This window comes from Diabrotica virgifera, chromosome 4, assembly GCF_917563875.1.
Source record: "Diabrotica virgifera virgifera chromosome 4, PGI_DIABVI_V3a".
NCBI classification, from domain to species: domain Eukaryota; kingdom Metazoa; phylum Arthropoda; class Insecta; order Coleoptera; family Chrysomelidae; genus Diabrotica; species Diabrotica virgifera.
In genome coordinates, this window is record NC_065446.1 from 163,306,579 (window position 1) to 163,331,752 (window position 25,174).

The 25,174-nt window shown below is 32.7% G+C and overlaps 1 protein-coding gene across 1 annotated transcript in view; it reads right to left on the bottom strand.

Annotated features, from left to right (window-relative positions):
* The window catches only part of LOC114336768 (dynein axonemal heavy chain 10), an 863,661-nt gene that overhangs the window by 782,007 nt on the left and 56,480 nt on the right, over positions 1 to 25,174 (bottom strand). Inside the window, exons 7-9 of the mRNA XM_050648469.1 lie at positions 23,891 to 24,165; positions 9,253 to 9,433; positions 1,921 to 2,160 (exon numbers count right to left, since the gene is read on the bottom strand). Coding sequence (XP_050504426.1) covers positions 1,921 to 2,160; positions 9,253 to 9,433; positions 23,891 to 24,165 — 696 coding nt within the window. The remainder of the gene's footprint in view (positions 1 to 1,920; positions 2,161 to 9,252; positions 9,434 to 23,890; positions 24,166 to 25,174) is intronic.

The window sequence follows — 25,174 nt, forward strand, 5'->3', positions numbered from 1 at the left end:
AGTTTGCTTATCTAACACCGGCTATATTATTAGGTCCAGAAAACACTGAATGTAATCTAGACTACGCATCTGATGAAATTGACGAGCAGGATTTCAAGCTGGAAAGACTTCGATCGCTGACTTCCGTTGCTACTACAAGCAACGACAATAAATTAATTAATGCAAATTAACTTGAATTATTTAAATTCTTCTTCTTCTTCTTCGCGCGACTATGATTACTCCTGTTTGTCTGCCTCTTATTCTGTTTCAGTTGTTGTTGACTGTACATTGTCTTTCCACCTTTTCGGCGGCCTTCCAACGGGTCTTCTGCTATACGGCTTGTTGTTTTTACAGATGTTCGCTAATCTATCTGGTTCCATTCGGTTTACATGTTCGTTCCAGTTTTTCTTTCTTGTTTTTATCCACCTGTTAATATTTTGAATTTTGCATCGTTCTCGTATACTTCTGTTGCTTTGTCTGTCTCTTAATGATATGCCCGCTATTGATCTTAATACTTTCATTTCGATATTGTTGATTTGTTGTTTCGTCTTTCTTGTATCGGTCCTTGTCTCCGCGGCATATGTTAGGATGTAGGAATTATTTAAATGTATTGTTAAATCCAAGCTGGATTTTTCACAGTTGTTATAAGCAATATCAGCTGTGATAGAAGTTTTTCAAAATTGAAATTGATTAAAAATTATTTAATATCGACAATGAGTACTCTAAGACTAACTATTTTTGCTATTTTGTCTATCGAGCAAGATTTATGTGATGCAATAGCGATAGACATTGACGGTGCAATAAAAGACTTTTGGTCTTAAAAAAAGTAGACCTATAAATTTTGAATTGAAGGCGGAAGTTTTGTTTTTAATTCTAACAAATACTCATATTCCTTTTTAATAAAAATATAACATTATAGTATTGTTCTAGTTCTAATTAAAAATTGATTTTATTTAATGTTGTCGATCGTCAATGTGTACCTAATCTTAAGTACCTAATAGGTATCTAAGTTATATCAATGTATCTAATTGGTTAAAGTAAAAGAATTTTTGTATTAATAAACGTGATTGTAAAACTTAGATAAACTTTCTTTTATTTAAAATTTAACCTGTATATTGCAAAATAATGATAATTGTTCTCGCCGAAAAGTTCTCTATAATTTAATGTATTTAATGTATAGTAGGTATACATTAAATTAGAATAACTAATTAAAAGGGCGGCAAAATTGTCTTCCGCCCCGGGCAGCCAACACTCATGCTACGCCACCGCCTGTAGTGTAATAATTCAGTAGCTGTCAATAAAAACATTCTTTTTACTCCACGACTTCAACAGTTGCAAAGAAACGGACACACAGCATTAGAAATAATTCGAAACTTATATTACATCAAACTGTCCACTCTATTAATTTTTTTTCTGTCAATAGAGGAATTTAAGTTGATATTTTAAGTTGACTTTTCATTTTTTTTTTAATAATCTCGTCATCTTGTAATCTTAAGTATGGTTATCATTCTTCTGTGGTTATTTTAAGTGAGAATATTCAGTTCAGTATTATAGCATGTTCCCTTACTGAACATGTGTCAGTTAAGGGATATCTGCATACAATGGGACTGTTTCATAAAGGCTTAAGTTAACATTGCCAGACACTGGATGGTCGGTGGCAAACACTTTTCGGAGATAAGGTATAGGGTCTTCGAATTCTGGAATGGGTATCATGAGTGTACAATATCAATGAGATGTAGGTACAATAAGCGAACTGTCTAGACTGTTTACAAAAAAATCTCACTAATAACCTTAGTGGTTGAAGCGGTTAATTGAAATTAAAAAAAAAGAATATATATTATTATAAAGATCATATTATGCTTGTTTTCTATAACGTTAAATATAAAACTTAGTTAAAAAAAAACCTAACTTAACTGTAAAAAGTAACTTTAATAATTTTACCTTAAGAAATCTGAAAATAGTGGACAGGAATTTAAAGTTATCTTTAGCAGTACTATAATGTCGCTTTAGGTTTATTTGATACTGGAGGAAACTATCGATTGCTGGGGATTTCGCTCTTTCGAGAATATTACAAATTCTCACTAAAAGAGGTTTTTTTAACTGCTCCACTATAGAACTTAGCGCTGCTTCTCGATCATGCCAATATTCATATTCTGGTAAGGGTCCTTTTCCCACAGGAGTCTGCAAAATATTTATATTCAGACAAAATATATGTTTATAAACAAATTACGAAGAAAATATAAAAGCAAAGTCAGTATTTATATGTCAGATGAGAGGTTATCAGGTGTATACAGTGTGTCAAAGCCAAATGGAATAAATTTATTATTTTGTGAATGAGCAATTTTGAAGCACCACATAATACCGTTACGAAAGTGCCTTCACGTGACCCGATCGGACCTCGTACCGACAAGTACCTGTTTTTAGGTAGTTAATGGTCTACTGATTCTTTGGCGTTCGAATAGGATCGAAAATACTAGAAGTCTTGCCAGACTGACTGTATCGAAAATACTACCTCTTTATAAAAATTCGTATAATTTTAATTGTTTACGTCTGCTTGTCTGTCACTTTTCTATTTAATTCAGACCGGGGCGGGGCCTAAAATATGGTAGAACATAGGGCCGTAGTATATTTAAGTTGAATTGTTCAGGATTTTTGCTCAGTTGTTATGTTAAGGTCGCGTGTTATAGACGTCAAATATACATTGTAATAATTGTATATATAGAAATTATATGTTTTAGTGGTGCGCCTTATAAATTGTTGTAAATAGTAAATATAATAAAATAAACTGTTATAATAAATATATAAAGTGTGTAAATAAGTTAAGAATACAACTAATAAATTAACTGTTTTCAATTAACATATGTGTTAAAAATAAAACAAAATAATAAAGAACACATTAAGTGCGACAGAAAAATAAGTTCTGTACTTAATCGGCGGGGTTTATCAAATCGGTTTCAATTTATCACGTGGTCGATAAACGCAACGTCATTGGAAACCCCGCCGATTAGAAATATAATGCCTACCTTAAATACAAAAATTTTTCTCTGTCGCACTGGTCGCACAATTTTAGATTGCAGCACGCAGTCTACGTATTAAATTTCTACCAACCTAACCTTGCCTAACTTAACAAAAAGTATTCAATTTTGAGATCTATCCATTTTTAAAACGTTTTTATATACTTGGCTTGGTCTTTGTCTCTACCTCCACAAATTTTGTAATCCATTTTAAACATAGTTCTATGTTTCCTAAACACTTGAAATTTTCAGAATAGCTCAGAACTAGCTAGCAATGCAATATTTAATTGCTATTTTATGGATAAATCGATTTTTTTAATTTCAAACTATTTTAAATATGTGACTAATGCAATGACATTTAAATACCATTTTGAAGTACGTTAACGAATCGATACGTGGTAGCTCAGTGGCAGAGTGGTAGACTGGAGAACGAGAGGTCCTGAGTTCGAAAACTGTCTGTTACGTATTTTTTTTTATTTTTTTAATAAATGATTAAAAGTTAATATAATTTAATTTCATGCTTTATAAGTTAATTATTATATATAAATATTATGTATTCGCGGTGTGCAAGTACTTGGAGGGGATACGAGAAGCGATCGTGCGCGAATAGTGGAGAAATCTTCCAACTTTCTTAAATAATTCATATTGTCAATTAAAATTGTCAAATTGACGTATATTTCTATTTCATACCTACTGTCATGGAAGAAGAAAAATTATATGTTGCTCCACAATATTGATATGATATGCAATTATTATATAAAAGTAAATTTAAGTAATTGTATTTTGCTTGCAGTACTGCATTTTAATACAAAAATTTTATTTGCCACATACAATTATTTACCTTTTAATATCATAACATCATCTTATTTTTCTTCTTATAATTTTTTTTGGGCTATGGCGTTGACAATTATCCAGCAACCAGGACTATGAAATGTTGCCGAGCTATGAAACCACGTGTCGCTTTTCCGAACTTGCACGGTCCCAATACGATTTTAAATATTGTCTTTAATTTATATGAGTTTAACTCAGCTAGAGAAATAATTATGCCTCTAAAATTAGTATATTATTCAACGAGCATGTAATGATGGCTATTACTCACGATGATAAAGTTTGCGACACGAGCCGTAGGCGAGTGTCGTAATTCATCAGAGTGAGTAATAGCCATTACATGTGAGCAGAATACTACACTTTTTCTACGACCATTTTTATTTTCATTAGTAAAAAATACAATTATCAACTACTCGAGAATTAAATTATAATAATTTACAAAAATTCCAAAATGCTGTTTACCCCTAATACGTGGATGAATAATTGGTTGTCTACTATTACCAAATTCTTATGTATTGTAAAAATACAATAATAAATAGTCAATCCAAGTTCTATTCGTTTCCAAAAAAGTATAAGCATAAATTTGTACCTACTTACTGTCAATGAATCTAATAAATAGGAAATGGCTATTATCGGTGGACGTATTTCATTAAAGTTATAATGTATATTTACATTTAACTACATATATTATATAATATCAGGGCCGTCTCAACCCGGTGGTGCAAGGGGTGCAAAACACCCGGGCGCCAAGTCCAAGGGGCGCAAGTCGAACATTTGCTAGGCTCAAAGTGACGATTTTTCTCCTTTCAAAATTTTCAAAATTCTTTTTAAAAAACTACAAATAACAAAAATATACAAGTGCACTTTCGGTATTTGGTAATCTCGCCAACGGCTCGTGTCGCAAACTTCATCATCGTGAGTAATAGCCATCATTACATGCTCGTTGAATAATATACTATAACACAATATGATTTAAAAAATAAACACAATATTAGTTATTTCCAATTAACACAAACAGAATGCGCTACTATCACTGTCGCTAAAATAAATTAATGATAAACGTCAAAATTTGTATTAAACAAGATATAAACGTAAATAATATACTCACATTGTTACAGTTAAAATTTCTTCAAAAATTTTTTGAAGTTAATTATTGATATAAATTACAATAATTATTGTATTAAATAAACAAGTTTAAGTAATTTTATTTGCAGTTTATATACGATTAATATTAAAAGTGGCATGCGCCACTTGAATCTAACTTTAGCCCGTGAGTAATTAGCCGTGAGTAACTTCAGCCCGTGAGTAACTTCAGCCCGTGAGTAACTTCAGCCCGTGAGTAATGAACTATTACTCACGGGTAAAGTAATGGGTGTTATTATCTATGAAAAAATAGCGAATAATGAGCATGTTATTAAACGGTCGCAGAAAAAGTCGATTACAAAATCCTTTTTTCTATTCTCATACTATAATATATCAATTATGATTTCACTACCTGTATCATAACGAACTTCATTATGATACAGATTTTCATTGCGATACAGATTTTTAACCAATAGAATCGCGATATGGCATTTGCGATTAAGGTGGCACACGCGCAGTGACCAATGGCGAGTCAAATACATACGCTTTGACAGTTATCAATATGTAAACAAACTGACAAACTACTTAATTTATTTGCGTTACGAGATTAATAAATTTGAATATATTTTGAGTTGTGAATGATCATAGAAAAAATCGTGTATACAACTTGCATTTAATTATCATTTTGAAGCACGTACTCTACTCGCCGTTAGGCGGCTCGTTTCGTATTCCTCATACTTGCTTCATAATGCCCATCAGTAAATACTCGTTGAATAATATACTAATTATGATATAGAAATTGAAACAGCAAAATATTGGGTCCTATTAATGAAAACGTTTTATTATAAAAAGTTCTTTTTTATAAAAGTGTAATTTTTGATATATTAAATTAAACTTAAATTTTCACTATTAATTTTATCTTTGCTAATGTTTTTCAATAAGACAATTATTTTGCATTAATGTTCTAGATTCTAGATTATCTAAAGATTCAAAAAGATTTTCTTCAAAAAGTACTATCGGAGGATGGACGGAGACAGATTTAAATGAAAACGAAACCGTAGAGTTTCTTATTTTACTTATGCCATACTCTGTATTAGAGTACATAGACTCGTTTCATACAGGTTCTCTGAAACCGTAAATTGGAATATTTTCCCAACGGTGCCTTTTGATATTGGCATACCTGGTTTAATCAGAGAATTTGAATCGAGTCGAAATAATTCATTTCACTTATTCCCCGTTAGAGGGCTTTTGGTCTATACTGCGATATAATTAGCTTTAATTTATATCGAGAAACTACGGTCGTGTTGGTGAAAATTTGTCTTCCTCAGAGCCTCCTTGACAAGAGGTAGACCTAGAAATAGTACTATCGGAGGATGGAGGGAGAAATATTTAAATCAAAACGAAACCGTAGATTTTTTATTTTACTTATGCCATACTATGTATTAGAATACACAGACTCATTTCATACAGGTTCTCTGAAACCGAAAATTGGAATATTTGCCTAACGGTGCCTTTTGCTATTGTCATACCTGGGTTAATCAGAGAACTTGAATCAAGTCAAAATTCATTGCAAAAAGATTTTCGGCCATTCACAAGATTTGTCAAAAATTTTTCATTCGTCAAGTTCCAGAAAAGTTTCTAGAACCAATGAAAATCTTGTAGTATATTTTTACTCTGGGTTTTTCCAGATTATATTAGACTATAAATTGGATATGAAAATTACTCGAAAATGCGACCTAACTTTTAGAAAAGGTTCGCACCTTTTGATTCTGCGTACTTGCATTAGCTATCGTACAACGGGCCGGAGCGAAAACGGGGACGTGCGCTGTCTGTTGGTATACGCCCCATGCTGTGCACGTCCCGTTGTAAGATAAATCAGCCTTTACTCGACAGATTCACAGCTTGACACAAAAAGTTTCCGAGTGAAGCACAATGTGTATCATTTTTTACTAAAATAGGTGTTAATAAAATTTTCTCTGTTAAAAAATAATTTTCGTTAGAAATAGATAATTCTGGCTCCATTATATAACATAACTGAATAGGAATGGATTAATAATGATTTAATGATTCCTTTAATAATAGATAATGTAGTTTGATTTGTACCCATAAAACATTCTAGGTCTAGATCCCGCGTATGAAAAAAAAGTTGATTAATAGCAAGCTGAAAATTTGTCAATAGCTTAAGGGTGTCTAGTCAGATAAACTTTGATATATGGGAACACTGGAACAGGGGCAGTTTTAACTGTGGGACAGGTTAAAAATTTGGAACGGTCAGACCACGAAAACGGCACATTTATTTTGTCCGACAGAATAGACATAAACTCTCCGAACAGAGATGAAACTCTCATTCAAAAATCAGACTGCTATTTATCACCTGTCATAATTCCTGTCATTTGACATATTCTACATGTTCCACTCATTAAAACGCTTATTTGGTGATAAATAGCAGTCTAATTTTTGCATGAGAGTTTAATCTGTGTTCGAAGAGTTTAAAATCTGTTCTGTCGGACAAAATACATGTGCCGTTTTCGTGGTCTGACCGTTCCAAATTTTTATCCATAATTAAAACTTCCCCTGTTCCAGTGTTCCCATATATCTAAGTTTGTCCGGCTAGACACCCTTAAGCTATTAACAAATTTTCAGCTCGCTATTAATCAACTTTTTTTTCATACGCGGGATCCAGACCTATTCGTCTGATTTCTGAACAACATTTTTCATAACCCAAATGCATGACTTTTTTTTTGTTTCTGTAGATTTGAAAACATTATCACCACTGAATTTAGAACTTGAGTAGATAATTCTGTAAGTATTTTTCTTCTTCTTCCTCTTTTAAGCAATTCTGCTTGTTCATTGGTGGATTGATACCTCTATGGGATGTTGTCACTCCAATTTTGCGCGGTCGGCCGATACTTCCTCTACCGTTTGGTGATTTATCTCTTGCTATTTTGACCACACGTGTCTACCCCATTCTGGTTATGTGGTTATTCCATTTGTTTTTTGTTTATTTCATTTGTTTTTATATTTAGTGTCCATTCGTTTATAAACTGTACGTTACATTGTCGTCTAATGTGTTCAATTCTTTTTCGATCTCTCAGCGTATTTCCTGTAATTCTTCTCAGTACTCTCATCTCTGCCGTTTCCAGTGGTCTTTGTGTTGCGGCTGTATCAGGTCTTGTTTCTGATGCATATGTCATTATTGGTCTTAAGGTACGATTCCGACATCGACTGCAGGCGGCAGTTAGAGTTGTCACCATGACGACGTCATTACATTGCACTATTAATTTGTATATTTATTAGCAACTGACGTTCTGCCGGACAGCAGTTGCTAATAATTATACAAATTAATAGTGCAAAGTAATGACGTCGTTATGGTGACAACTCTAACTGCCGCCTGCAGTTGCCGTCTGCCGCCTGCAGTCGATGTCGGAATCGTACATTTACACTGGCTTTACAAATTCTTTACTTCATCTCAGTGTTAATATGTCGGTTTTGCCATAGGGCATCCTGCCAGTCTATTTGCTTTCTGTACTTGATTTCTCACTTCTTTGTCCAGGTCTCCGTAACTTGACAATGTAATTCCAAGGTATTTTTTTCCATTGCTTGTTCAATACTGATATCATCAATATACATTTTACATCTGATTGGTTCTTTACTGATTACTATTGTTTTAGTTTTTTGAGATGAAGTTGTCATATTGAATTATTTTGCTCTTATGTTGAATCTGTGGACTACTATTTGTAGACTATCTTCATCTTGGGCTGTCAATACTGCGTCGTGTGCATAGCAGAGTATTTTTACTTCTTTGTTTCCCACTCTATATCTTCTTCCTTTGTTGACGTTTTTGATGATTTCATACATAACTAATTTAAGGATTTTAGGACTCAATGAGTTTCCCTGTCTTATTCCGCTGTCTATATCTATAGGTTCTGACAGTTGTCCATCTATTCTGACTTCCATTTTGTTGTTTTGTTATTGTTCGACCGCTATAACTTTTCCCATGCGTCACGATTCATTTTCAAGCAATTAAGTCAAAACATAAAGTGAAACGTATGCTGATGTGTGTAGTATATTGTATACAGTATACAAAATGTATACACACATCGACGTTCGTTTCACTTAATGTTTTGACTTAATTTGTTTGAAAATGAATCGTAACGCATGGGAAAAGTTATAGCGGACGAACAATATAGATGTTTTTAATAGTTTTTACAATATCTAGGGGGACTATTCTATTATACAGAAGATGGATTACATCTTTGAGTCTTACTATGTCAAATGATTTCTGCAAGTCAATCAAACATTTAAATAAGTATTTTTGAATAAGTAGATTGTAAACACTAATATATACCTTAACTAAATATGTTTCTAGAACTTTCAAGATATGTCGCTCCCAACCTTCGACTGCATCCTCTAATAAAGCAATAATATTGGGCATTGTGGACAATTCCTCATCGGTGAAATCTGTGTGAATGATATCACTTAAATCAACCATTGGTAAATCCAGTTCATCCTCAACATGTTCCGCAACCCTTAAAAATAATTATAATGAATATTAACTAAAAATAAGAGTACAGGATCCAACTCTTGGTCGACCTTCACCTTGTATATATATTTTCTTTATACTCCAGGCTGTGGGTGAAAAATAGGTCGATTTCAGGATATAATTCAGGAATTTTTGAAACCTATTAGGTGTTGTAAAGTACGATGCCAGGAATAACTTCTACTAAAATGTGACCAAAAATATTGTGAGCTTTTTTTGTTATTGCGATTTTCATTTGTTAAATTTGCAATTTTTAAAGATTTTTAATTTTGCAGCTTGATTCTAGGGAAAAACTTTTTAATAGAAAGTTGTAGTAAATTAAAAAACCTACAATTTGAGCTATGGTAAGTTTAATTTCGTTTATTGTTTATTGCAACACAGCCTGCGAAATGTCCAAAATGGCCGTTTTTTACAATTGCGTTATTTATTGTACAAATAATGTTTTTAAATTTTTTAAAGCTTTAAAATGAAGACCTTTCAATTCCAAACATAAAAAAAATTTTAAGGCCGGATTAACGAATTTGTTGCTTAGATATTATAAATTGTTTATCCCAAGAGGTCAAATGTCGAAGACTATAACTTTTTGAAAAAAAATCGCAGAGAGTTGGTGAAACACCCAATCTCCTTCTAAAGAGTTATGTTTTCATATTCTAATGTAAATAAATGCGTAAAACATTTTTAAACTTCTAATTTTTGGGTTAAAAGGGGCAAATTTCGTTATAAATATTTAGAGCTGAAGCGGCCCTGTACATCCTATGAGTTTTTAACTTACAGATTATTGTTGCTAAAAACTAAACGAACGAAGATTTATAAAAAAATAAAAAATTTCTACGACCAAGTGAAGCCGAGCTAAATGTTGGGTTTGAAAATAAGGGGGCAATTTTCGTTATAAACATTTAGAGCTGAAGCGGCCCTGTATATCCTATGAGTTTCTAACTTACAGATTATTGTTGCTGAAGACGAAACAAAGATTTATAAAAAAATAAAAATTTTCTACAACCAACTGAAGCCGAGATAATTGTTTATTTTTTCTTAAAACGTACTGCCTTTATTTACAACAATTAAGAAATTATTTTAGAGTCATTGACTAAAGAAAGACTTATATTACCTTAAATTAAAAATAATTATAAAATATAGTTACATTGAATTATTAAAAATTATTTTTAAAATCGGTGCGTTTGCGAGCGTCCGAATTTTGCAAATCGCCCGGCTCGCTTCAAATCCGCGCGCTCGGAAAATTTTTACTTAACTTGTATTAAATTTTGACCGAAAACAATTTAATAATATTACCATTATAATATACAGTGTATTTAGCACTGTATTTGTTTTCCTTGATAAATTTTATATGTGAAATCTCATTTCTGAAGAAATAATATTACAAAAATGATACATATATATGAAATACATAACTATATTTTTAATTTTTTCATTGTTATATAAATATAATAATAATAATGTTACTTCTTATTATACAATATAAAACTTTTTCTTCTTGTAGTGACTATCCGTTTTGGATGTTGGCTACCATCATGGCAATCTGTACTTGCACACTCAATCGGTATTGCTGCTCTAAAAAGATTTGTAGTTGTTGTGTTGAACGACGTACGTAAATTTTCTAGCAAGGTAATCCTTCGCCTTCCTGGTTCTGTTTCCAAATGGGGTTTGCCAAATTGCCATGATGGTCGCCAACATCCAAAACGGATAGTCACTACAAGAAGAAAAAGTTTTATATTGTATAATAAGAAGTAACATTATTATTATATTTATATAACAATGCAAAAATTAAAAATATAGTTATATTTTTGTAATATTATTTCTTCAGAAATGAGATGTCACATATAAAAGTTTATCAAGAATATACACAGTGGTAAATACACTGTATATTATAATGGTAATATTATTAAATTGTTTTCGCTCAAAATTTAATACAAGTTACGTAAAAATTTTCCGAGCGCGCGGATTTGAAGCGAGCCCGGCGATTTGCAAAATTCGGCCGCTCGCAAAAGCACCGATTTTAAAAATAATTTTTAATAATTAAATGTTATTATAGTTTATAATAATTTTTATTTTAAGATAATATAAGTCTTTCTTTAGTCAATGACTGTAAAATAATTTCTTAAATGTTATAAATAAAGGCACTACGATTTAAGAAAAAATAAACAATTATCTCGGCTTCAGTTGGTTGTAAATTTTTTTTATTTTTTTTTATGAATTTTCTTTTAATCTTTAGCAACAATAATCTGTAAGTTAGAAACTCATAGGATGTACAGGGCCGCTTCAGCTCTAAATGTTTATAACGAAATTTGCCCCCTTATTTTCAAACCCTACATTTAGCTCGGCTTCAGCTGGTCGTAGAAATTTTTTATTTTTTTATAAATCTTCGTTTTATCTTTAGCAACAATAATCTGTAAGTTAAAAACTCATAGGATGTACTGGGCCGCTTCAGCTGTAAAAGCTTATAACGAAATTTGCCCCCTTATTTTCAAACCCAAAAATTAGAGGTTTGAAAATGTTTTACGCATTTATTTACATCAGAATATGAAAATAACTTTTAGAAGGAGATTGGATGTTACAACGACTCTCTACGATTTTTCTTCAAAAAGTTATAGTTTTTGACATTTGACCTCTTGGGATAAACAATTTATAATATCTAAGCAACAAATTCGTTAATCCGACCTTGCTGTTTTTTTTATATTTTTAATTAAAAGATCTTCATTTCAAAGCTTTAAAAAATAAAAAAAAATTATTTGTACAATAAATAACGCAATTGTAAAAAACGGTCTTTTTGGACTTTTCGCATGCTGTTTTGCAATAACTAATAAACGAAATTAAACTTGGCATAGCTCCAATTGTAGGTTTTTTAATTTACTACAACTTTCTATTAAAAAGTTTTTCTCTAAAATCAATATCCTAAGCTGCAAAATTAAAAATCTTTAAAAATTGCAAATTTAACAAATGAAAATCGCAATTAAAAAAAAAGCTCACAATATTTTTGGTCATATTTTAGTAGAAGTTATTCCTGGCATCGTCCTTTACAGCACCTGATAGGTTTCAAAAATTCCTGAATTATATCACGTTTTTTCACCCACAGCCTGGGGTATTAGACATTTCGTGAGGTAACGTTGTCGAGATATTTTTTGTTTTCTGCTTATTTCTTGTTTAACAATAATAAATATGTTTATTTTTACCCTTTTTTGCAAAAAAATCGTTGTTTTGACTTCTAAGTGATACCAAACTGTCAAAATTCGTTAAAACTAAAAAACACACGACAGCGTTATCTCAATAAACTCATAAACTAATAAAATTTTTTTCTTAAATATGATCCAATGATATGATGAATTCTGATGTCCACCGTAAAATCCGTTGTTTTTGCTTAAATTTTGCTTAAAATATTTTTCAATGTATTTGCTTAAATTCTTTTCTGAATATTCCATGAGAAATTATACTTTTTTTAATTATTGACTACTATAACATATTTATTTAATTTAAAAATAAAGTAATTACACCATACTTCCAAAAAAATCACAAAAATGTGCTTGTAATGTTGATTTCAAATCCGACGCACCCCTTAAGGATAACTATGATAAGATTTTGATAGCTAACCCATGGCAAGTCATATTTGCCTACGTATGAAATTTAACAAAAAAAAATTTATCCGGAAAGCAGATGGGTGAACGTCGACCTTGATTCGGATCTTAGACTATAAAAACTAATTGAGATTTGGTTTCAAAATAGGGCTTCTACTATCTGTTTAATACGCATTTCGATTCCATAAATCTCATCAGAGCACCTCAGTAGAAGCACTGAACTCAAGACAAATCTCTCTCATCTTTCGGTGTAATTATTAAAATATTTACCACAAGGTGCTACTAGCATCATCTATGAACCATAAGTCAAAAAAGTCGGAAAGTAAAAATTCTTATCCTCTACGCTTTTTAAAATGTAAATATAAAGCAGAACAAAGTGATGAATAATGAACTATTTTAAATGGGAAATAAGCCACAATTTTACCAAAAAAATGAATTTATTAACTTTTCGACGCCCAAGTCGGGTGTCGTTGTCAAAATACAAAATAATACTAAATAAACAAAAATGTTTTTGCTTAGTAAAAAATCCTTCTAATAATTTATTTAATCTGACTCATTTATATCGGCAATTCAGGCATTTATTATACATTTTAAACTATTATTTTTATTAAATTATTAGAAGAATTTGTTTACTAAGCAACAACATTTTTTTTTATTTAGTATTATTTTGTATTTTGACAACGACACCTGACTTGGGCGTCGAAACGTTAATAAATTCATTTTTTTGGTAAAATTGTGGCTTATTTCCCATTTAAAATAATTCATTTAAAAATGCCACAAGGAAATAGCTTCAGAACAACAGAGTGATGAATTAATCGACAAGGGAATCTTTAATTGCGGTCACGTCTTATTGTTCACCGTGATAATAATCTTTAGCTAACTAGTTCCTTTACATGCGAAAACCTTGCAAAGTAGCGACGTGGAATGTTAGAAGTCTACATCAAGCTGGAAAAGTACATAATGCCGTTAATGAAATGGAAATGCTGAATGTAGACATTTTAGGAATCAGCGATGTCCAATGGCCCGACTCAGGAAAGATGAAAATCAACAATAAAACAATATACTATTCAGGAAGTCAAGACGGTTCACACAGATATGGTGTCGGGATAATACTAAACAAACACATGGATAAAGCTGTAGTAAATTTCATTCCATACTCCAACAGAATTATCCTCTTACAATTAAATCAGAATAAACCCAAATTAAACATAATACAAGTTTATGCTCCGACTGCGGACAAACCAGAGAGCGATATTGAAACTTTCTACGAAGACCTAGACAATATTTTAAAATCCATTAAAACGCAGGATGTTACAATTATAATGGGAGATTTTAACGCAAAGGTTGGAGACGAAAAAGTAGAAGAATGTACAAGAGGATATGGTCTGGGCAACAGAAACGAAAGAGGTGACAGGCTTATCGAATTTTGCCAAAACAATAATTTTGTCATAACTAATACATTGTTTAAAATGCCAAAGAGAAGACTATATACCTGGAAGTCACCAGCAGATCAAGAAGGGAGAATTGTAAGAAACCAAATAGATTATGTATTGATTAGACAAAGATAGAAGAACGCAATTATATCTTCAAAAACCTATCCAGGTGCCGACATAGGATCAGATCACAACCCAGTAGTGACCAAAATTAGGCTCAAAATGAAAATAATAAAACGCAGAACAACAGATGTAAAAGTCGATACAAGTAAACTAAGAAACCCACTCATAAAACAACGCCTGACAGATGAAATTAATAACAATGACGTTTAATGAATGTTAAAGAACAAATCCAGCAAAATACTGAAACAGAGACAAAATGGTTATTAATAAAGACAGAAATAGATAAATGTCAAAAAGAAATTCTTACACCAACCAGATACAAAAAGAAACAATGGATGACGGAGGAAATCTTAGATTTAATGGAAGAAAGACGTCAGCATAAAAACAAAGATAATCAGATGTACAAAAATGTGGATAAACAAATAAAATCCAAAATTAAACAGGCTAAAGAACAGTGGTTAAAAGAACAATGCGCAGAAATAGAAGAACACCAGAAAAGACATGATAATTTTAACACACATAAAAAAATTAAGGAATTAACGCAGATCAACAGAAAAAGAAAACCGGGAATACTAAAAGATACAGATGGGAAACCTGTGTTGAGTACTAACGAAAAATTAAAGAGATGGACAGAATACATAAATGAATTGTTCAAAGACAATAGAACAGAGCAGATGGAAGTCGAAGTAGAAGATGATACGGTTTTGAAGATATTAAAAGAAGAAATTAAATCGGCATTAAAAAACAGCAAAAATGGTAAAGCAGTAGGTCCAGACCAAATCCCAGTAGAAAGCTTAAAATATATAAATGATGAAACCTTAGACATTATCGTAGACTTGTTTAGCACAGTGTACAAAACAGGAAACATACCAAAACAATGGTTACTCTCAACCTTTTGTGCTATCCCTAAAAATACAAACGCTAAAGATTGCAGTGAATACAGAACAATATCATTAATAAGTCACATTCTCAAATTATTCTTGAAAATAATACATGGTCGTATAAACAAAAAACTAGAAGAAGGAATAGATGATAGTCAGTTTGGGTTCAGAAACGGACTAGGAACCAGAGAGGCGTTATTTGCTTTTAATGTGTTAGCTCAAAGATGCATGGACATGAATGTGGATGTGCATGTTTGTTACGTTGATTTTGAGAAGGCTTTTGACAAAGTAAGACATGAAAAATTAGTCCAAATTCTAAAGACAAAAAACATATACAAAAGGGACTTACGAATAATAACAAACCTTTACTGGAATCAAAGAGCACAAATTGTAATAGATAACGAACCCAGTCCAGAAATTGAAATCAGGAGAGGAGTTTGGCAGGGATGTATTATGTCTCCATTACTCTTTAATGCATATAGTGAAGCCATTTTTGAAGAAGCATTGCTATCTCAAAGTGAAGGAATAATAATTAACGGAAGATCTATTAACAACATAAGATATGCAGATGACACCGTGATTATAGCAAGCTCTGCTGAACAACTCCAACTACTACTGAACAAAACAAACAATTTCTGTAAAGAATATGGACTAAAAATGAATATAAAAAAGACCAAATACATGATAATAACTAAGAAAACAAACATACAAACAAGCATACATTTGGGAAATGTACCGATAGAAAGGGTTGATAAATACAAATACCTAGGAACCTGGATTTCAGAGAAAAATGATCAAACAACAGAAATAAGGACCAGGATAGAAATAGCAAGAAATGCGTTTGTAAAAATGAAAACAGTTCTCTGCAACAAAGACCTTAGCTTAGAACTGAGAGCAAGAGCTTTGAGATGCTACGTGTTCTCGATACTACAATATGGACTTGAAAGCTGGACATTAAAGCAAGAACACATAAATAAGCTACAGTCATTTGAAATGTGGTGTTACAGAAGAATGCTTAGAATAGCATGGACACAGAGGAAAACGAACACGGAAGTACTGCGAGAAATGGGTCATCATCAACTAGCCTATATTTGTCCACTGCTGAACGTAGGCCTCCCGTAAAAATTTCCACCTATTTCTATCTTGAGCTTCTTGCATCCAATTTGTGGTGATGCGCTTGATATCATCCGTCCATCTAGTCGGTGGTCGTCCTCTGCTTCGATATGCCTCCTGCCTTGGTCGCCATTCCAGAATCTTTTTGGTCCATCTGTCATCCGTCAGTCTGGCAACATGTCCTGCCCAAGCCCATTTAGCCATGGCTATTCTTTCAACTGCCTCCGTGACTCCTGTTCTTCTTCTTATTTCTAGGTTTGGTACTTTATCTCTGATGGTAATACCTAACATTGATCTTTCCATAGCGCGTTGTGTAACTCTTATTTTATTTATTGTTCTTTTTGTCAGAGTTAGTGTTTCTGCACCATATGTAAGAACCGGCAAAACACACTGGTCAAAGACCTTTCTTTTTAAACAAACTGGAATATTAGACTTGAAAATGTTATTTAATCTACCGAAGGCAGCCCATGTAAGACCTATCCTTCTTTGTATTTCAGTTGTCTGGTTATCTCGGCCTAAGCGAATCTCATGTCCTAGATATTTGTAAGCTATTACTTGGTCGATGCTATGACTCCCAATCTGAATTTTATCGCTGACTACAAGGTTGGTCATAAATTTTGTCTTTGAGGTGTTAATTTTAAGACCAATTGTTTTTGACACTTTATAGAGCGTGTGCAGCATTTGTGTAGCTTTATCAACTCTATCAGATATTAAAACGATGTCATCGGCAAATCTTAGGTGGTTCAGATCCTCCCCGTTTATATTGATTCCCATATTATCCTCTCCTTCCATTTGCTTGAACATATATTCAAGAACAGCTGTAAACAATTTCGGGGAGATAGTATCACCCTGTCTAATTCCACGTTCTATTCTAAATTTCTTGGTATCTTCATGAAGTCGAACACAAGCTGTACCAGTTTCGTAGATACTTTTAATCAAGGCGATATATCGGTAGTCAATGCGGCAGTCCGCCAATGCTCGAAGCATTTTATGATGATCTATAGTATCGAACGCCTTTTCATAATCCACGAATATAAGAAAGATAGGCTTGTTATACTCTGTGCACTTTTCTATTAGCGTTTTTATAACTTGTAGATGATCGTTTGTTCCGTATCTGGAGCGGAACCCAGCCTGTTCACAAGGTTGGTAACTATCCAGTTTGTTCACAAGCCGTTTTGTTATTATCTTCATGAATAGTTTGTATGTATGGGAGAGCAAACTAATAGGTCTGTAGTTCTTCAGATCTGAAATGTCACCTTTTTTATGCATTATGGTTATTATTGCATTATGCCACTGAGAGGGGGTTACGCCTCTTGTCAAACAAACATTGAACATCTTTTTCAACACATTTATTAACGTTTCTCCTCCTTCTTTGATGTGTTCAATGACTATCCCATCTTCTCCAGGTGATTTATTGTTTTTCATCTCCGAGAGAGCTGATTTTATTTCCTCTGTTGTGATGTCTGGGATGTCTTCTGAGCCTACATTTTGAACTTTTGGTATTTGACTTTGATCAGGATCTGGAAGTTCTTCTCGCTTATACAATTCTGAGTAAAAATCTTGAGCAATTTTTAAAATATCTTCCTTATTTGTTGTTATTTCTCCTTTTTTATTTACAAGTTTACAAATATTTTTCGATCCTTCAGTCATTTGTCGGCGCAGTACCTTTAAACTCTTATTTTTATCAATGGTGCTATTGTATATGAGCTGTTTGTTCGCTTTAGATATTGTCTGGTCCCACAGAATGCCGTACATCATGGATATGGCTTTTCTACCCTGTATGTTTCTGTCTTATATGGCAGCATCGAGTGTTCCATCTTGAGTTATCTTCATGCCCAAGTACTTGTATTCATCGCAGTGTTTAATTTCTACCCCATCGTCTAATGTAATGGACTGCTTTGTTCCTCCAATACACATGGCTTCAGTTTTCTTAATGTTGACTTCGAGATCCCATTTGTTATATTCTTCTATTAGCTTCCGCGTCATGTAACTCAAGTCGTCAGGATCCTGAGCAATCAGAATTTGGTCATCAGCGAAACATAAAGTGTATAGTGTTGTGTCGTCATTGAGAGGGATTCCCATGCCCTTACATTTTCTTTTCCACAGCTTGAGTGCTTGTTCCAGATAAATTTTAAAAAGGGTAGGCGAAATACAACAACCCTGCTTCAATCCTTTCGTGACCTTAAATCCCTCAGACATCCTTGATCCAGTTTTAATTTTTGCAGTCGTTCCGCTATACCTATACAGACGTTGGACTGCTTTGATAAGACTATGTTTAATGTTGTTTGATGTAGGGTTTACCATAGTTTGCTGGGGGGCACTGTCATATGCTTTTTGTAAGTCTACGTATACCAGGTGAACTTCTTTATTGACGGCTGTTTTTTTTCTCAATAACTTGCGTCGTAATAGAGTACAGGTGGTCAACTGTGGACCGCCCAGCTCTAAAGCCAGCATGCTCCTCAGCTTCGAAATCTATATAGTCATTTTCTATTTTGTTCTTAATAAGTTTCCCATACATCCTACTTATTGTGCTGTTTACCACAGTTCCTCGGTAATTTTCACATTGTTTCTTGCTGCCTTTTTTGTGGATGGTTAACATGATAGATATTTTCCATTCTTTTGGTAATTCGGCACGATTTAAGCAGTCTTTTTTGAAATTCACAATTTTTTGAAATATTCTTCCCATTTTTCCGTTATTATTGGTGATATAATGTCTTTTTTCTTATTAGTTCTCATATTTTTAATTAATCTCCAACTCTCTGTGCTTCTACCTCCTATGTAAGTGCTGATTTTTTGGCAGTTCTTTTCTCATGATTCGTTCTTTTTTTGAGTTATCTTCTTTCTTACTTTGGCTTGGGCTTCTTTGTAAATTATTTTATCGTTTTCTCTTTTTGTTGGTAGTTTGGTATTTCCGACGTTTATCTGTAATTTCCTTTTCTACTTCTTCACCCACCAATACGGTTTTATTCCTTTATGGCTTTCGTCACATTTCCCCAGTGACTCTTCTGCTGCCGCATGAATGGACTTTTTGATGTGTTCGTAGTGTTCCTCGGTATTTTCAAAACTACTCCTTTCTAATTTTTCGTCTAAACGTTTTTTATATAGTAGCTTTACACTCTTATGGTTTAGAGTGTATAGATTGTACCGTACTTGTTTTATTAACTGATTTGACTCGATGTGCTCTTTTTCTTTTTCATATCTGTTTGGGAGTATCGCTTTAACTTTTAGCAGATGATGATCGGTGCCACATGATGACCCTCTGGTTGCTCGCACATCTTGTATTTTAATTGCAGTTCTCTGTCTTAAAACGCTGTAATCTATTATAGATTTCAGATTTCTGGTCTGTTGTATCCAGGTGTACTTATGTATATCAGGGTGTGGATAAAATCCATTTAATATTTTTAAGTGATTTTATGTGCATGTTGTTATTAATCTGGTTCCATTATCTTTTCTGGTGTTTTCACCGTGTGATCCTACCACGTTGTTGTTCAATTCCCGTCCAACTCTGCTATTGAAGTCTCCCAGAAATATGATCTCCGTAGATGTTCCTACTTTTATAATTTCATCGTTCAGTTGTTCGAAGAATTCATCTTTATTGTTGATCAATGCGTCCTCATTAATTCCATATACTCCTAGTATGGCTATTCTGCTTCCTTTTATCGTGATGTTCATTTTTATAAACCGCTGATTAATTGCTTCCCAAGAGGTAATATATCTTCTTAAAGTTTTGCGAATAACAATAGCAACTCCTTGTTGTGCTCTTTGGTCTTTAGTTACTCCACTATAGAACAGGTCATAGTGGCCCCACTTTTCGGAACCGCTACCCTTATTTTTAGTTTCCGTAAGCAACGCGATATCTATCTTTGCGTTTTTGAGTTCTGACATGATTTCTGGTGTTTTTCGGGAAATACCTTGCACATTCCATGTACAAAAATTCATTAACCGTTTTCTTTGCAGTTTTCGTCTACTATGTTTCCAATCTTTTGTTCTGAGGCTTTGGTTAGGCTTTTTAACATCGTACGTGTTTTATAAGTACCCAGGAGTTAGCTCGATGCCTTAACCCCCAACCTTTACGGCCAGGGATTTTACATCGGAGTATCCTTCTCCTATGCGAGTTGCTTCCACTACAGCTAGAGAGTCCCACCTACCCTGATCTTATACTATCCCTAAAATCAAGGGTTGCCAGCTCCGCCACCTTCGCCGTACCGAAAAGTAGTCTTCGTCGCCTTGGATGCCATTCTGGACTTCATCCGTAACCCTGGACAAGGGACCCTTAGTAGGTGCTAGCTTCCCGGGTCAAGAAGCTCCTGGAATCTGCGGAGGGCAGGGATTGATTCACTTTCCCTGATATGACTATCCAATAGAATACAAAGGACTCTAAAGGAGTTTCTACCCGCTACCATCAATGAATTTACAACCTGGTGTAAAATTAACTCTTTAATGGTAAATGCAAATAAAACCATTTGTATATAGTTCTACTCACGCAGTAAGTCATCCCATGATTATAAGACCACAGTTACTTCTGAGGAAATACCTTTTAGTGATACAGCATTATTTCTTGGTAGCATTCTAGAAAGCAATATGACATGGGATGAAAATGTTACTAAAGTCTGCAAAATGCGATCATTCAGTTGAAAACTCTATTTAATACCAATCAATTGATAAGTGTATATTAGGCATTGGTTTACTCATATATGGCTTATAATGTTGTCTTGTGGGGAAACTCTAGGAACTCTTCGAGAGTTTTCATAACTCAAAAAAGAATTTTCAGATTAATATTTAATATTGATAATAGACAATTATGTCGTAATAGTTATTTTCCTAATTAGTCCGGAAAGTGATACTTTCACGCACGAGACTGCCGTTGACCCGAACGAAATTTACTTTCACGCACGCCGTGCAGGAAAGTGAATCTTTCGGAAACGAAATGCGTTCGTGAAAGTGGCTCTTTTAGCACAGCCGTAGAAAAATATTTTATTGAACACAGACTGTTGACTTTCCATGCTGTATATATTTACAAGTGTATTATTCATGTTAAAACTAAATTCCAAAACTTTACCCTCAACTATCACTATCATTAGTTACCCGACAAGGCACAGGAGGTTGATAAGCGTGTGTAAACTTTCCACAACTCTTTCTGAAAGTAGCCCTGATTTTGTAAGATCTAAATTTTATAATAATTGTTTGCCACTTGATAGAAGAAATGAAAATAATATTCAAAAATTCAAAAATAAATTAAAATCATGATTGATCCAATTATGCGTTTACAAGCTAATAGTCCGATCAAAGAACAATCTGACCAAAAAAAATTAAGGAAGGATAAAAATTTGGGAATAGGTAGTTGAAATTGTCTATTATTATATAAGAAAAAGTTTACAATTCTACATCCCCTCCATTTTACAAAAATGGAGGGGAATTCCCCCCTCTCGAAGATGAAAAAAATACATTTAAAATAAGGCCGGAATTGGATAAAATGACTAATTCTAAACAACTTTTCTTCTATGGAGTTTTTTCACTTAGTCCATACTTTTTGAGTTATTTGCGAGTGAATATGTTCATGTTTAACAAAATAAAACATGTTTTTGACGGTTTTTCGGAGATAACTCAAAAAGTAAGTATTTTAGCTAAAAAAATATTCTTTGCAAAAATCTAGCCCATAAAAAATTGAAAAAAATGCTGTATACATGAGGTCTGTAGACCTAGTAGAAGCAGAGTTGCAGCTAATGAAAAGTAGGTTCTTCTTCGTCAAATTCCAAATCGAATATTTCAATGTGAAATAACCCAAAAACGGAGCACTTTTAGGGAAAAATTCATTTTAACTTTTTTAAGGTGTTTAAAAAAGGTTTATTTTTGTTTTTTTAAAAATACTTGTAATATTAAAAGTAAGTGAATGACGCTCGAAATATTGTTGGTCCCTTTTATTTTTTTGGTAAAAAAATCGCGAAGTTCACCCCCTAATTAGCATCACATATAAATTTAACCATTACCACTTCACAAGTTACTTTGTCTGTGTATTATTTATATGAACTGTAAGTTTCATCAGTTCAAACAGCTTCGTTTTGAAAAACCTGTAGTTAAAATGGCTTGAACGAGTAACTAATCACGAGTTTAGGCAAATTTTGAACAGCCATAGCATAACAATTTTTGTCTAACAAAAAATCAAAAATATTCAGAGAAGCAAGACGTACATTTTATTATTCTTTGAGATTTTTGGTATTCTTAATTGTTTTTAAGGTAATTTCATAAACAATTACGATTTTTTTCAAAATTAAAAAAATTGTTTTATTTTAAACCCAATTTTTTTCAAAACTGAGCACTTTGAAACAATGAAACTTATAGATAATATAAACAATACATAAGTAAAGTAACTTGTAAAGCGGTAACGATTAATTTTATTTGAGAAACTAATTAAGGGGTAATTTTCGACATTTTTTGCCAAAAAAATAAAAGGGACCAACAATATTTTGAGCGTAACTCACTTACTTTTAATGTTAGAAGTTTTTTTAAAAAACAAAAATAAACCTTTTTTAAACACTTTAAAAAAGTTGTAATGAATTTTCTCCGAAAAGTGCTCCGTTTTTTGGTTATTTCAAATTGAAATATTTGATTTGGAATTTGACGAAGAAGAACCTACATTTCATTAGCTGCAACTCTGCTTCTACTTTGTCTATAGACCTCACGCATACACCACTTTTTCAATTTTTTATAAGCTATATTTTTACTAAGAATATTTTTTTCGCTAAAATACTTACTTTTTGAGTTTTCTCCGAAAAACCGTTCAAAAACATTTTTTTTTTTTTTGGTTAAAAATGAACACATTCACTCGCAAATAACTCGAAAAGTATTGACTTAGTAAAAAAACTCTATAGAACAAAAGTTACTTAGAATTAGTCATTTTATCCAATTCCGGACTTATTTTGAACGTATATTTTTTCACCCCCGAGAAAAAATTTTTCACCCCGTATTTTCCAATTTTTGTAAAATGGAGGGGATATAGAATTGTAAACTTTTTCTTATATAATAATAGACAATTTCAACTACCTATTCCCAAATTTTCATCCTTCCTTTATTTTTTTGGAGGTTTCCGTAAAATTTTTCGTTCCCTGATCGGGCTATAAATGATTACTTTGACTTAATAAAAGACTACAAGGAATGAGGACCGACGAGGTTCAGAGACGATCTATGTATATTGCATTTTTTATTGTTAATTTATATTTTTTTGATTATGTTTTATGTAATTATATGACTTCTCCTATATCGCACTGTGATCTCATTGGATTAATAAAGAATATTCTATTCTATTCATTACCATTCGAAAGATTGCACAATAGTCGAAACTTCTCTAAACAGTTCATCCTTGATGGGTGTAGAAAGACTACCATCTTGTCGATCGTCGGGTATTTCGAACTCGTTATCATCGTGAGTTCGTTGTACTTTACTTACGTACATTGATATCCTGCGATAATCAGAAGGCCGCCTAAAATCTGATGAAACCCGAGTACCTCTATCTTCATTTCCATTGTCCTTTCCAGGAGCTTTCAGTGCTGGCTCCTCGAAGCAACCTTTTATTAAGGGTGTGAACATCTACATAAAATAAAATAAGTTATATTACAATGAGAACAGAGTAAGTACAGTTGAGTCCACGATTCTTTATCCGTGCGTCATTAATACCTCGCGAGATAAAACACATACTTTTTAGTATCTAGCATCATTCTCTTCAACGCATGAAACTAAAGACGAACCAGCTACCGCCTGTTATTAAGTAAAAACACATGGTATTTTTATAAACGCTCGAGACTCAGTACATCGAAAAGAGATAGGTATAAAAATGGCGCTTGGGTATGTTTTCACATTTTAAGTAGAATTTGTGACGTTTTTGGTTTGTTTACCTTTGTAGCGGTCAGTCTGTTGAATTTTTTGTTATTTTTTGTCGAATTTTTTCATTTTGAAGTTTTCTATCACACGAACAGTTGTTTTCACAACTAATTTTATATTGGAGTTTTAAATTTTATGGTAAGTGTATTTTATTTTACCATTAATTTTTAGAACACACAAATCTAACCTCATTCACACAGTTAAGGAACAATTATTGTGTTTAAGTTTCGGTTAAAGCGAAAATGACAAAAAGAAAATATTTTATTGCATTTTTATAAATTGTTTATTTATTTATTAATCATTATTGCTATTAAAATAATTTATTAAGCGACTTCAAATGTGGCTGTAATTCTGCACCAAAACTTTAAGGTACTAATATACTTTAGAAGACCAAAAATACGCATTTTTCAAGATTTTTTTCTCAGAACCTTTATTAAAAATGAACATAAAACTTTTACATACTAATATCTATCTCTTAGGGAATACAAAAAATATATCTTTTTTTATTTATACACGTACACTAATATTGTAGAGGGCGCCAAAGTAGAGGCCTCAAAGAAAAGTAGTTTTTTCGAGGAAATAAAAAAAGAAACGTACGGCATTTAGTCAAGGCGAAAACGGCGGGTTCTTTGGAGAAAATATTCCCATGCGATTTTTTTGCATAATCACATTCGTGAGACATTCCTGAATAAGATTTAAGAAGTCGCCCACGCGAAAG